General features: G+C 39.5%; 1 protein-coding gene across 2 annotated transcripts in view; it reads left to right on the top strand.

Moving 5' to 3' along the window:
- Positions 1-10,098, top strand: part of si:ch211-200p22.4 (phosphatidylinositol-binding clathrin assembly protein) — a 173,323-nt gene extending 163,225 nt beyond the window's left edge. For both annotated transcript variants that reach the window (XM_041779660.1, XM_041779661.1), the window contains one exon: positions 1,755-10,098. In XM_041779660.1, the coding sequence (XP_041635594.1) occupies positions 1,755-1,769 (15 nt within the window). In that variant the 3' untranslated portion in view covers positions 1,770-10,098. The remainder of the gene's footprint in view (positions 1-1,754) is intronic.
- Positions 10,099-14,535: the final 4,437 nt, after the last annotated feature.

A 14,535-nucleotide genomic window follows, 5' to 3' on the forward strand; every position in this document is an offset into this window, starting at 1 on the left:
CTCTCAACCGTAACCTATGGTTGAGATCTCTGTGTAATGACCGAAAGAATGGGATAGCATATACAAGCGGGCAAAAATGCGAAATGGGAAAGATCCAGAATGCACTGGAGGGATTGAATAACCCGTCTGGTCTGGGAACGCCTCGATATTCCCCAAAAAGAGTTGGAAAGTGTTGCTGGGGAGAAGGAAGGCTTGGTCGACTTGTGTTGTGGTGACAACGGGGCTGAGCCGGAAGGCAAAGCTTTCAATTTACTGGTTGATCTACTTCCCAACCCTCACCTATGGTGGTGATCGCTGGGTAATGATCAAAAGAATGAGACTGCAGATACAAGCTGCCAAAAGTGAGTTTCCTCCCGACGGTAGCTAGGCTCAACCTTAGACTAGAGCCGCTGCTCCTTTGCATCGAAAGGAGGCAGTTGAGGTGGTTTGGGCATCTGATCAGGATGACTCCTGGGCGCCTCTCTTTGGAGGTCTTCTGGGCTCATCCAACTGGGAGGAGACCTCAGGAGATCGAGAATGTTTTGCCAGAGAGAAGGAAGTCTGGGTTGACTCGCTCAGCCTGCTGCCACTGCGACCGGGCCTAGGTTAAGCAGAAGAAAATAAATGGATTGGAGCTGGATATCATCATTTGCCCTTTCTTTGCTCAAACCATAGACTGTAGAGAATAGTCACACTTGTTTGACTGCCTGCACTGAATAGCAAAATCCAAACCATGACTGCTCTGGACAAATAAAAACCGTTGTGTCCCTATCATAAGCACAAAACAGCACTTTTACAACGGACAAGTTAATGAAGTAGTAATTATACCCTTAATTTGTGGGGTTTGTGTTGGTTACATGGTTGAGCAAGAAGTTCCTGGTGTGAATCCAGGAAGGACTCTTTGGTTCTCTCCAGGGATTCATGCTTCCCTTAACAGACCAAAGACATGCTCGTTTGGTTAATGTGGCTCTAAATTGCCCGCAGATGTGAGTGAGAGCATGAGTGCTCTCTGTATGTCAGCCCTGTTATTGACTGGCAACCAATGCAGCGTTTTCTGCCTCTTGCCCAGTGACAGCTGGGATCTGCTACAGCCCCTACAACCCTTGAAGGGATAAGCGTTAGATAGATAATGGATGAATGGACCCTTAATTTGGACACTTTCTGATGTATTGCTCTACAATTTTGTTTTGTGATCCATTTAAACAGTTTATCCCACACTGAGCATCATCACTAGTTGCATGTTTTTAACACCCATTTTGCAGAGTGAAATTAGTCACTGGTTATGGCTGCTTCCTATGAACTTATTTTTTAAAAAGTACTTGTCAAACCCAAATGGGTTGCTTCATATTCCAAAGCTTGAAAAATTGGATAGTACACTTTTAAATTGACTTTATATTTTGGAAATTGAAGCAGAGCCCCTTTAAAATCACCCAAAAGATCAACAACATGTCAAGAAATAAAGTTCAAAAAGCCATTTATAAACATACACTTCCTAAAAGACAACTAGAGTATGGATATCCAATAGATCTAAATGTGTGTGGGGCTCCTGGGGATGTTAAAATATTCAGTTATGGATGAAAAAGACAAGAGAAATGTTTGAAATCGTGCTTTTTATATTACATCGTTTAGCTCACAGCAGTTCTACTACCCTGTTTAAGTGTATCTAAATTCATGTTGGTACCCAAACATGGTGCCAAACTCATTTAAATGCATTGGTAACATGATGAAAATAACAATTTCTCAACTTCTTCTTTCCCTGTCTTCTGTTTATTCAGATGCAGTTTATGTAATCCAGTCAGGGGGGGAAGCAGAGTGCCAAAAGCGACAAACAAACAGAAGAAGAAGAAAACACACAAGAGGAACGATTGGATGGATGGCGGAATGATTTGATCAAACTAAAACGACTAAAGAGACAGACAAGATAACCAACCAACACCAAAAACAGTGGAAAGAAGAGGAGAAGAAGACCGAAAAGAGGGGTAGAGGGTGGCGAAGATGTCATTCGAACTGGTCATTGTCTGAAACAACTTCTTGCATACAGTGGCGTGGTGTGAGTGTTGCTTTTTTCTGTTTACTAAGTGTTTTAAAAACCTATCGATGGAGTAACGATTCAGAAGAGTGAATACAGATGAGAGAGAAAGATAGAAGGAAAGAAAGAGAAGGAAAGAGGGGATTGATAATCCTACCTCTGGTTTAGCTTGTAAGAGTTTTGCTGCAGAATTAGCTTTATTTCAAACTGGTGCTATTTTGTCCCTTTTGGCTTACCGTATGCCTACAACAGGAAATCGGGAGCACAAACGAGGGGGCAAGTGTTTGTTAAATGTGTGAAAGTGTGAGTGTAATGTATGAAAATGCGAAGCAGTTGTTTCAGACAACCAGCCTCCCCTTCGTTTGCCACCTGCGTCCAGGATTGTCCAATCAACGAGAGATTGATTCTTCTGAGTGTGTTTCCCGTGATTTTCCGCTCTTTTGGGATATCTTTGTATTTTTAAATCTGTTTTTCTTCTGCGGCCTCTCCTGAATGTTATTGGGGCTTGTACAGCAATTTGTTAAACCATTTGTTGACAGTAGTTGAGCGTTTCTTGTTAAGGGTTTAAGTCTTTGTTACTCATATTGTGTTGATCTCTTCTCCAGAAGCTACAAATACACACAGGGGGAAACAGGGAAATGCTAACAATGCGCTAGCATATGTTTAAAACAGCTTCAGACAAAGATTTGGGATGTTTTTTGTAAAAATCTGGTCATAAAAGAAAGCAGTAAAAATCATCTATGTATGTTGGATTTGTAATGCAGTGACTGCTACTATGGCTAGCTGGTCAATAGTCGCTGTTAAACTAGCCAGCTAAGGACATGCTTGTGCTAGTCAGTCACATTTCCTATCTTTATACTTTGCTTTTATTGTGAGGCATTTTCTTCCCAAGATTGTACATTTAAAGTGTTATTTAAAGGCGGGAAGAAAACAGCTTTATCTAGCTAGTGTTCTAACTAGCATGCTAAGGAAGATGTTCATTAGCTTGATTGCTAACTGGACTCATTCAAAAACATACTTTTTCCTACAAACTATTTCTCTTTTATTACACATTTTATACCCCCAAAGAGTAAAGTTAAATAAAACTGGAGGGTGAAACAAAGCTATTAAGATAGCTTTGTCCAGTTTAATCTTCTCTGTCCAACCAAGAGTTTAGCATGATCAGGACAGCTCTGCTTTGGGTCAAAGCCCATCACAACACCAACAAAAGTTGCATTAACAAAAACAATTTGCTTACATTTACTTTTCCCCAGCACAAATATCAAGTCTTACAATGAAACTAGCTTACTGAACATGGTAAACACAACCCCATTCAAAGGGACCAGTAGAACTTGGATTGGACATTGTACAAGTTACTACAGAGTTATTAAAATGAAAGAAGAAACCTGCTTAAGCTAGCTGAGGTTCTAACACATAAGCTTAATGAGATATTTGCTAGTTTGGTCATCAAGAGGACTAAAGCTTCACACAGTTTATTCAAAAAGACTTTAAATAGGTTTTCATTCTGAAGATGAGACTTAAATAAAACTTGATAGTGCATCAAAGTTAGAAGGTTAGCTTCCATTATTTTGTTGATGGCAATAACCCATCATAATGATAACTACAGCTGGGCTTAAATTAAAAAAAAAACTACCTTGCTTCATTTTGCCCCAGTAGGCATATCATCTGTTACAATGAAATAAGCTTGTTTAACCCTCTTCAACACTGGTGTGTAAAGGGTTTAAGAGGATCCTGGACAAGCCCCCAATTGTGGAGCCAGTTCATGACACCATATGGTCAGACATTCCTCAAAGTAGAGGTTAAATGGGAGATTCTTTGTCCTACTATTGAGCCTGATATTTGTTGGATTGTAAATTTAAGTTACTTACAATTTATGACAAGGTGGGGAGATAACTCCTTAGGCTAGCTACTATTCTAACTAGCAAGCTACATAGGATGCCTGTTAGCTTGGTCTCTGACAGGTTCATGCAGTTCATGAAAAAATTGTAGTTTACTTCAAATTTTGAGTAGTTTACACTCGTATAGTAAGAGCTAAATAAAGCTGATGGTGTATCAAAGCTAGTAAGCCAGCTTTCACCATTCTAAGCTTAGGTTCAGATCCCGGACGAGCCCCCAATTATCAGTTGCCTCAGGCCAGTTTGGGACTGAAGTCACTTTTCCAAACTTTATTTTATACTTATTTATCTTGACATTTTTGGCTCCAATTCCTCAAAGCAGAGGGTGAATGGAAGAATTTTTTGTCATGCTATGGACCTTGGCATTTTCTTCAATTGTAAATTTAAATAAGCAAGGAAGCTAAGGTAGCTACTATTCTAACAAGTAAGCTACATAGGATGTTTGTCTGCTTGGTTGCTCATAGGAGAATAGGTTAAAACAGTTCCTTCAGAAGTACTTAATTTTAGCAGTTTATGCTCTAAATACAAAAGCTGGCTAAGCCTCCATTGGGATTTCTCTGTCCCAAATCATAAACAGTTGTTGGCTTTCTTTTTGTCGAATGATCAGGTCATTATAAAGAAAACAAAAGTTAACTTCCCGAGAAAAGTACGGACTAGATCCACTTAACCCATGCAGGCAAATCAACTACCAGTCTACCTTTCAACACTGGTATGGGGGAAAATTTAGTCAAACATAATTTGACATTTAGTTTCATTGGCATTTTTGGCTCTGAAGAGGGTTAGTAGAGGATTTCCTGTTAAGCTACAAGCCAGCAGGGTTTTTTATAAGTGTAATTAGCCCGTTGGCAGCCTGTTAGCCCCTGGTTGACCCTGTGTGTATCTGTTCTTCATGTCCTCATCAGCTCACCAATCAGATTCAGACGTCTTTGGTTTCTAAATTAAGAGCTTTTTCATCAGGTCTATCCTTTTAGCAGGTCCACATTATGTGCCAATGATTGATGACAACAGCACTGAGTGAGTGATTAAAAAGTTACTGAATCAAGTTGAATTCACTTTAAATTGCACTGAATCAAAGAGAGTGGCTTTAAGTGCTATCTGTCTGCACGGAGAGCCAAATGACTCTGAACTTTTGGCATCACCCTCGCTCCGTTGGTTACAGGTTAATTTAGGGATCATATTTGACTCATTTAAGAGGTCAGGGCCATTCCTCAGCCAAAGCATCCGTCGCCATGAGTTGACTGTTGGGAATATGTGTGCATATGCATTTTTATTGTGTGTTCACATGTGCTAACACATTCATGTGTTTGTTTTCCATTGAGGGCTATTTTCTTAGGGTCAAATTGTGTCACATCTCGAGCCAAATATGAGCCAACGAGTTTGACACAAAAAAAAACGTGCTTGTTTGTTTTTGTAAAAAATCAAATTTTGTTGCAAAATGCACATGCAAAAATTTTGCACTGAAGTGACTATCCTGCCGTAATCGAGCTCTGTTGCCAGTTTTTCTGGCGTGGAAAAAGTTTAGAAAGAGATTTGAAGTTTGTAGAAATTATCTGAGTTTTTACAATAAGACGTTTGTCTAATCTACCAGCCACTGTGGCAGGTAACTAAAACTTATTTTCCTGCCATTCTCTAACAACTTGAAACTTTTTGTAGTCCCAACCCTGATCCCCGTCCAGTGTCTCTAACCCAGTCATTGATAGCCCCACTGAAATCTTTAGAATCTCGCCTCTCAGCTCTGTCTAGTTGGTCTATCTCTAGGATGCTTTTTAGCCTGCTTCGTCACTGTTTGATATGTGTAGATATGTAAAAAAATAGTACTACTAACCAGTTTCTGTCTAGATTGTCTGCACTCACCCATCACCGTCACAGTTGGATAGATATTGCTCGTAGACGCTTCTTGTTGCAGTCTTGTGTTAGCCTAGCCTTTTGTCATAGTATCCTCCTGCAGTAGGTCCCCCGCCTCGTCCTCACCTCTGCCAGCGTCTCGTAACTAAAGCTCTAGTATCTCTTGGTGTCTCTGTCTTTTAGCTTTAGATGAAATCTTTCAGAGGCTTTTGGGCTCAGGCTTCGTGGTTCGCTTTCTTCTCGCTGTTCGCATCCCTCCAGTGTCTGGTAGATGAGCTCCTCCACCCCCCCCCCCCAACGTCATCGGCCATTTTCATGTCTCGTTATGATGTCAGCAGCCGATGAACTGTCTCTGATTGGACTGTTGAGCCTAGACGGCAAATTAGATAGCTTGGAAATTCAGGTTTTTTGTTGCGTAAGGTAGACTGTTCGCAACATAAAAATGGATCCAAGGAGAATTAGCAACATGCTAACTTCAGTGAAGACTTTTTGTATATGAATACAACATTTTAAGGGTTTTCAGAGTCCAGAGTAGTGTGCAAATGGGCAAAGTTTTTATGCCAATAAATGCCCATGAGGAGCACAAATTGCAAAATCCTGGGTCCAACTCTTGGTTATCAACTGATGTCAGTCAAACTTTTTAAATCTCTTTAAATAATCGTCTGCATACAAGTGCATCTAACAGTGTGGACACAAGTTATCGTCGAGCTCTAGTTGGACTGTAAATGGCAACCATTGCACGAAACAGGAAGAACTGGCCTGGGAATCTGGAAACCTTGGTATCCAGAGACCTAATAGAGGTTCAGAGATTGGCTAAATGCTAATGCATTTAGATTTAAGTAGCTACCTGATTGTTTGCTTACTCAACCGGCAACTTTGACTCAACCAGCCCTTGTTCAATGATATTTTTGTACAATTTATCAGGCTGTAACAGCATTGAAAATAGCAAGAGAACCAGTTATTGTGGTTAAGCTCTGGAAACTGATGGTGAGGAATCAAATGGGTTAGCATTGTTACTCAAGTCAAGTCAATCTACTAAAAACCTTGACCTGGTCTGTGATTGTAATAGTTATGAATTCTCAAGGCTGTTTACACCTCTCATTTCCATTTCTGGGTGGTCTGATTACAAGTGGTAAGCCTGAAGTATTTTGCTGATATATCAGCAAATATATGGATCTGCCAATGTCTAGAAGCATGGAATCTGAGAGCTCATTCAGAAATCAGTCATTAAACTGATACCTGACCCTCATCTGGTATCTCCAACCATGGCCACGGAAGCAAAGTTGTCTTAAAGACACATAGAGATCCAGCAGCTCAGACCACATGTGGAGGTGGTCTGGTATCCATTCATCCACAGTGGTTTGTCAGTGTAAACATCCATACGTCCTGGGCAGTATTAAGGTTTCGACTTCCTCCTCAATTTAGAGACAATGCTGTCTCCCACTGGGTGTCAACGATCGTCCAGATCACCCTGGATGGACGCTAACGAAAGGTGTAACCAGCCTCAGAAAGTTGTGATGTCCTATCAAGGGTTTTATTGGACCCCCTTCGCCCTTGAAGTCCACCTCTGCAAGGCCTCAAACTTAAGTTTAATTTTGGATCCTTTCAACCTGGAGACTTGGTAGCCATTTAAGAGGCCGGCAGTCATTCCCTGAACAAGTCAGGTTCAGGATTGGGTGGAACCTGGTTTGGGAATGAGATTTGTGGTGCTTTTCCATTTGTGGTACCAGCTGGACTGTACTCAGTTTTGGTATCAGTATATACTATTAGTACCTTCTCAGTGTAGGCGGAGTGGTCACAGCATGGCTGCTTGAACCTGCCATGATGTTCGTACAACAATGGAGGGGGTAGAGTACCTGGTTCTTGGTCTGCTGCTTCTTGTCACAGTAAGGAGACAAGTTTCAGTCCAGAGACGGTTACAAGCAGTGAGACAAAATATTTTCTGAAAGTTCAGGTGCATTTGGGAAGTCAAACAGCCATATAAAGCTAACGACAAGGGGTTTGATTCCCCTATCAGACATCCCAATGGTGTTTTAGTCTGACCTTACAGTGGTCGACAGTGTCTTGGTGTTACATTTTAGTACCAGCTCAGCTCAGAACCTTGCCAGAGGTGACACCAAAAAGTATGAAGTATTCTCGCCAATGGAAAATTAACAAAAAAGTTGATTGGAGACAAGTCGAGCCACAACCACAGAGTGGAGAAGCACCATATGTTAAAAAATCAGAGATTTACTTTGACCAACATTTGTTCCATATTAGAAAGACTCAAGTACCAAGACACTATGAATCAAAGGTTCAGCTTTGAACCCTGGAGTCAGGGGGACACGTTGGTTGAAAGTTTTTTGAGTCCAGTAAAAAATTTGTCGAAAAAGACCTTTTCTGTTTGATCAACTCCCTTTAACAGCGTTGATGTCAACAAGAGCTCTATCTTGATACCCATTCCTCAGAATCATCCTCTCTAGGTCTTGAAACTCATCTACCTTTTTGCTTTTGGATCCTCAAACTATTCCTCTAATGGGCGCGCTGCGATTTGGCACAAAAATGAGCCCTAATTATGGCTCTTTATTTTCGGGGACAGCTGTCTCACCATGTCTAATCTTGTGTGATGAATCGGCACTTCAGAAAGAGACGCCATCATCACGGGCACTGATCCAGAATCAGATCATGGTCATCCTTGTTCTCTGAAACAATGAATCATATCAGGTCGTCGCTGCAGATCTGATCATTCCTGATGTTTGTAATTACCTCCTCAGAATACAAAAACGTGTCGGCTTTGGTGTGAAGGGCGGTGAAGGTGGCGCCAGGATGCTTTTTCTTACCTGAAATCAAACGCTGCTTTTTCTTCCTTCGGTTTCTTTTTAAAGTTTCTCTGCATGGAATCCCGTCCCGCCTGTTACGAGTTTTTCTTTGTCTTTATATCCAAAGTGATTTCAAAATGGTCAAATTTTGGATAGAGAGAGGCTGCTGTGGTTTCTGTGGCGTCCCATAACCGTTACTGGCTGGTGTCCTCGTGTCTTTAGCATTGATGTAACAGCCGGTGACTATTACAGCTTTATTTTGTTACACTTTGTCTCCAGGGAGGGTTTATTCGCCGAGCATGCAGGCCTTTTTTTTTTTTTTGGCGACTCCCTTTCCCTCAAATTCTCTTTCTCTTATTTACATCTGGGAATTTCCCACTACAACCACTGTTTTTCTCCTTCTTTGGGACAAAACCTTTAAAAGCTGCTACCACTTCTCTCTGCATTGTTGTAGCATGGATCTCGGTGGAGACGGATACACGGATTAACCTTGATGTCATATTAAAATGTTCTCTGCTAAGGCCAAGTGTATCAAACATTAAGAGAGAGCTCCTCTCTCTCTTTCTGGGGTCGGTGAGTGCATGGTTGTAACGTTGTCGATGTTCCTCGTCCTGTTTTTTCGCATGACAGTGATGGTGATGATGAAGTTAAATTCTCTCCTCTTGTTGTTTTGAAACGTCTGGACGAGGCGAAGGCCAAACTTTTCTCCACCACCGTCCACGACAGCCGGTTCATCCGTCTTTGGGCTGAATCTGACAGATGTTTGTACCGCCGATTAATGAGCCACTGTAGCAAAAACAGAGCGCCAAACTTTTTTTGTGTGTGTAACCTCTCCCAAAGATGTCACATTTGTTACATGCAGCACAGATTTGTCCTTCACTGTTCTGGCGCCATCTGCTGGTGGTTTTGTGCGATTGCAGTGAAACTCAAAGATGAATTTAGAGTCTAACAAACTAAAAGAGAGGCTGTTTAACGGATAAATCCTGTTTTGTCGGTGTGTTGAATCAAAGATTCTCTCGTGCACGTTCTGTTTTTTCTACATCTTTGTGTTTTTTGGTAAGAACCCTCGGATTGCTGCCTCACTATTCTGTATATAAAGAAACTCACACCTCACACAGAGCTTAAAGACATACTCTCATTACCTGCAACCGCTTTATTTTGCATTTATTTTTCTGAACATGAAAGACATAGCGTTCTTACAGCAGTATATAGGTATGATTACTCTCAGTGGGGACGGCCCAATCAGACAGGATGCCGATATCGAGGGCTGCACACCTCCCTGTACATCAGGATCAGCCATCAATGATGCCAAATGTACACCTTTGAATCCGTCTCTCTTCTCTTCTCTGTCTCCTCCCCCCAATTTCTCTTTGTACATTTTATTTTCTATTTATTTAAAGCAGAATTATATGGATTGTATCGAGCATGGAAAGGCAAACAAATGTTACAGTCGTCAAACAAATCACAGGCTTTTATTTTACAGCAGTATATTTGTTTATTCTAGGGATCTGTTTTCTCTCTCTCTCTTTTTTTGGAAGAAATAAAAAGTCATTTTCCATTCCTAAACAAGTGTTTGGTTTTCATTCCTCACTCAGAGCTGTGAAGAAAGTTTTGAGATCCTTCGAAATGGACTTTAAAGTCTGACATGATAAAATCTCAAGGCCTTTAAATGTCAAACAGTTCATCCTCTGGTTTTTAATTGCAGCGCTGGAGGCATCCAGGACATGTTTTTCACATTTTGAAACATCAAATATTTTTTATTTCACTAAATCAAAAAAAAATGCCTGATGATTGGCAGTCTTCTTTAAATCATGAATTAATTTACATCAGTCATTTAACTGTGGTCTCATTTAAATATTTACCCATGAGGAAAACAAATGGGCCTTTATTTACTCCTCAAATGGCATTAAAAGGCCATAAATTTAAAATCTGACCGCATAAGAACTAAAAATGCATCAAAACTGATCTTGTTGCTACTCTTTGGCCGAACAAAGACTGCGTTTTAAAGGAAATCCCCCTGCTCCTGAATATTTATCAGAGATATTCCAGTACCATTTTTTCCTTCCCAATACCGAGTACTGATCTGATACCGGTGTGAGCTTCCTGGACTGACTGTGCAGACTAGCAAATCATTTTAGACCTATTTTTGACTCAGAGCATGGCTCAACAAATAGAATCATAATGTACTGCATCTCTGTGACCCTAAAGCTGTTTTTCTGCTGATTATTGAGTGTTATTGCTAAATATTATAATAAGAACTAGATCAAAATTGCAATTTCAGCTGAAATTGCGTGGGGATGCTGAGAGCTTAATTGTGGAAGAACTGCTGAAAAAAGCCAAAAGCACAAAAATAGCTGAAAATAGTATAACAAGCATAAAATAGCATAAAAGTAGCTAAAAATTGCATTCAGTAGCTCAAAAAAGGATAAAATAGCTGAAAGTAGCCTATAAAAAACTGAAAATAGCCTAAAAATAGCTGAAAGTAGCCTAAAAATAGCTGAAAATAGCTATATTTTAAAAAATTTTAAAAGTTAGAGTTAAGAAAAGTCATAGCAGTCGAATGACGAAGAAACTGAATTTTTTAAAGTTGAAATGGTGACGATACGACAAAGTATGAAAGAGGAGATAGCCAGCGCTGAAGAATAATAGTAAACAAAATGGCCGACGCAAATATCAATAGTCTGATATTTGCTGTGTGTTACTGGTGTGGATTTAATCATTACAGTCCGCAAAAGTCACAGGAGCTCCAGGCGCACGGAAAATTAGCATGGGATTTAGAGGCATCGATAGCATCAACGGGAGGGAAGAACGGCTAGCTTCAAGTGGAAAAACAAGTAAGGGGCAACAATTTGTGATTTAAAAGTGATTAAACTTTTGATAAAGTGTGTCACTTCTTGTCGTGTTTGACAGCGCCGGTTTGGAAAGCATTTTAACAACCACATTCAGAGAAAACGTCACGTAGCCGCCGTTCTCTGCTGCTGCACTGGCTGCTTTGGTTCTTCTTCGCTGCTCTGAAAACGGTAGCTTGTTACGTGCCTGCAGTGTTTTCTGGCAGCAAAGAAGAATTGATTTATGGTTTGTAGCACTAACATTTAGCATGGCTAAATGAAGCAAAATATAAAGCTAAACCAAACATTATTGGATCAGTTCATGAACTCGTGTACTCACCAATATCAGTACCTGCATTTTGAGAGGTACCGGACGTATTTTAGATACTGGTGTCAGAACATGAACAACTCTAATATTTATGATTTTGAAAACTTTGTTATTCTTTTATAAAACAGTCACACCATGTAATCAGACTTGTGTTTAACCAGTGAAATACTGAAAGCTAGTTGAATTTTGGTAGTTTTTTTTTTTTTTTTTTTTAATTCAGGACTGAAGTAAGCGAATTATGTAACGTCCTTTTTAAAATAAATTAACCGAGCTTAAAGAAGGATAACAGCGATGCATCATTCGGTACATGGCTGATGAGTGAAGCTGTCAGGATGCATAGGGACACCTCAGCTCCATATGAACTCAGCACACAAAGTAAAGAATTTAATATTTATGAATATATTTATACATATTCATTTCTGTTTTGTAACAATTATCTTTGCCAATACCATTGGTACGCCTGTTTGTTCCCCTTTTAAATGATGCCACATTTGCACCATAAAAAAAAAAATGCAAATGTGGCACCATTTAAACAGGAAATAAACAGGCTTACCAACAGTCTACAATGCCGTGAAAAAGTATTTGCCCCCTCTCTGATTCCTGATGCTTTTGCATATTTATCACACTTAAATGTTTTGGATCATCAAAACAATTTTTATATTTCACAAAGACAACCCAAGTAAATACAAAATGCAGTGTCTGAATTATAATTAAATTTTTTTAAGGGGTTAAAAAATCTAAACCTATCTGACCTTATGTGAAAAAGTAATTGCCCTCTTGTTAAATCATGAGTTAACTGTGATTAACCACAGCTCTTGGAAAGCTGAGTTCAGTTTCACTGGCCACACCCAGGTCTGATTTATTGAATTAAGCAATCACTTAAATAGAAGCTGTCAGACAAAGTGAAGTAGGCTACAAGATCTCAAAAAAACACATCATGCCACGATCCAGTCTGGTATGTACGTAAAGGGAGTATAAATGGGCCTTAAGAAAGACGCTGGGCAAAAATGGCATCATGGGAGAGTTACAAGGCCAAAACTACTGCTGACAAAAAAGAGCACAAAGGCTCGTCTCACATTTGCCAAGAAACATCTTTATGATCCCCAAGACTTTTGGAAAAATATTCTGTGGACTGATGAGACAAAAGTTGAACTTTTAGGAAGGTGTGTGGCTCGTTACATCTGTCGTAAAAAATAACACATTGTTTTGATGATCCGAAACATTTAGGTGTGATAAAAGGGGTAAATACTTTTTCAAGGCACTGTATATGTTTATGTTAGACTGCTGTGTCTTGTGGAGCTAGCTAAAACTCCCTCTTAAAACCTTACTTTACATATTTTCCCAAACTTTGAACAAACCAATAAAAAGGTGGATAAAAAGTTTAGTTAAATTAGTGAGTGGTCAAATAAGCGTTAGATTTAATCAGCATGAAATGATGCACTAATTTCTCTCAGTATCGATACCTAAACAGCATTTATGTGGCTCTGCTTCTCTCCCCTTTAGCCATCAGTTGTTAAACAAGCTTTAAAAGCACAGAGGTGAATTATTCAGCATGTAGAAAAAGGTGTTTTTAACAAATTGGGTTTTTGCTCTCAAATATTTTTCATCCTGGACACAAAGACAAATTACTGCTCAACGCCTGCAGGTGGTTCAACAATGAATTATTCACTGAAGACAAAACGCTGCTGTTTGTCAGACAAGGTGCAATTTGAGTGATATATTTTATACCAAGAGCTTTTTAGTCAAGAAAAAGCCCTGAAATACAATCAAATCCATCAGCTCCTGGTGACTTTGAGAGATTTTTGATGTGATTGTGGAACGAATGAACACAAACAGTTTCATTATTCAGAGCTCAGCAGGAGTCTGGAGGTAGGAGCCGGCTCTAAAGTCCCTCGTTGGAAGAACCCTCAGGGTTTGTAGGTAGAAAACATACAAAGAGCGAGGCTTGAGGTCAACAAGTTACAACAAGGAGGAATATTTAGATACACCGCAGTATGTAGAGACAATAAAACAATGGAAAGACATGTAAACAGAAATTAAGAGCTTGAAATGATTGTATGCTTTACTTTGATAAAGCTTTCTCACCATTATAGGGAATATAGGACGGTTAGATCATCACTGTGTTCAGTAAACATGTGAGAGATATCTGTCTGAATCACTCTTTACAAAAACCTGAGTAGGATTAGGATTGGTTTCACATCAGGAGGCCAGATCCCAGTACACCTGAGCGTAGGGTTTGCTTTATTTGCTGATGTGAACGCAGCCGTGCTCGAGTACGGAGTATTTATTAGAGAGAAGAGTTTTAAGGGCAAATCTAAACATCTCCAGTCTCTTTCAATAAAACCCCATCATAATTATTTAGCATGAGGACCACTTCATCCTTAAGCTCACAGTAGATGTGGAAGTAGAAACTGTGTTGTCATCGGCGTCTAAAATTAATTTGATGAAAGTTAAATTAGAATTATAAAAACCTGCCGTTTCACTGAATCCTCTGAAATGTATTCAAATACATGTGCTTACTGTAAGTATTTTGATTTTTACAACCAAAAAAAAAAAAAAAAACCCTACTGGCTGTATAAAAGCTGCCCTCCTGTTGACTATGTCAATGAATGCAGCACCGCTTTTGGCTGTAAAAAAAAAAAAAAAAAAAAAAAAAAAAAAAAAGTTAAAAGTGGCAAAAGTGTGGTGAAAATAGGTTGAAAATGGTATAAGAGGCTTAAAGTGGTGAAAAAAATGACAAAAAAAATGCTAATGGGAATATAAAAGTGGTAAAGATGGGTTTAAAACCAGCATAACATGGCAAAAATGTGTTCTAAGTGGCAACAAGTGTCAA

Source organism: Cheilinus undulatus, linkage group 22 (assembly GCF_018320785.1).
Source record: "Cheilinus undulatus linkage group 22, ASM1832078v1, whole genome shotgun sequence".
NCBI lineage: Eukaryota > Metazoa > Chordata > Actinopteri > Labriformes > Labridae > Cheilinus > Cheilinus undulatus.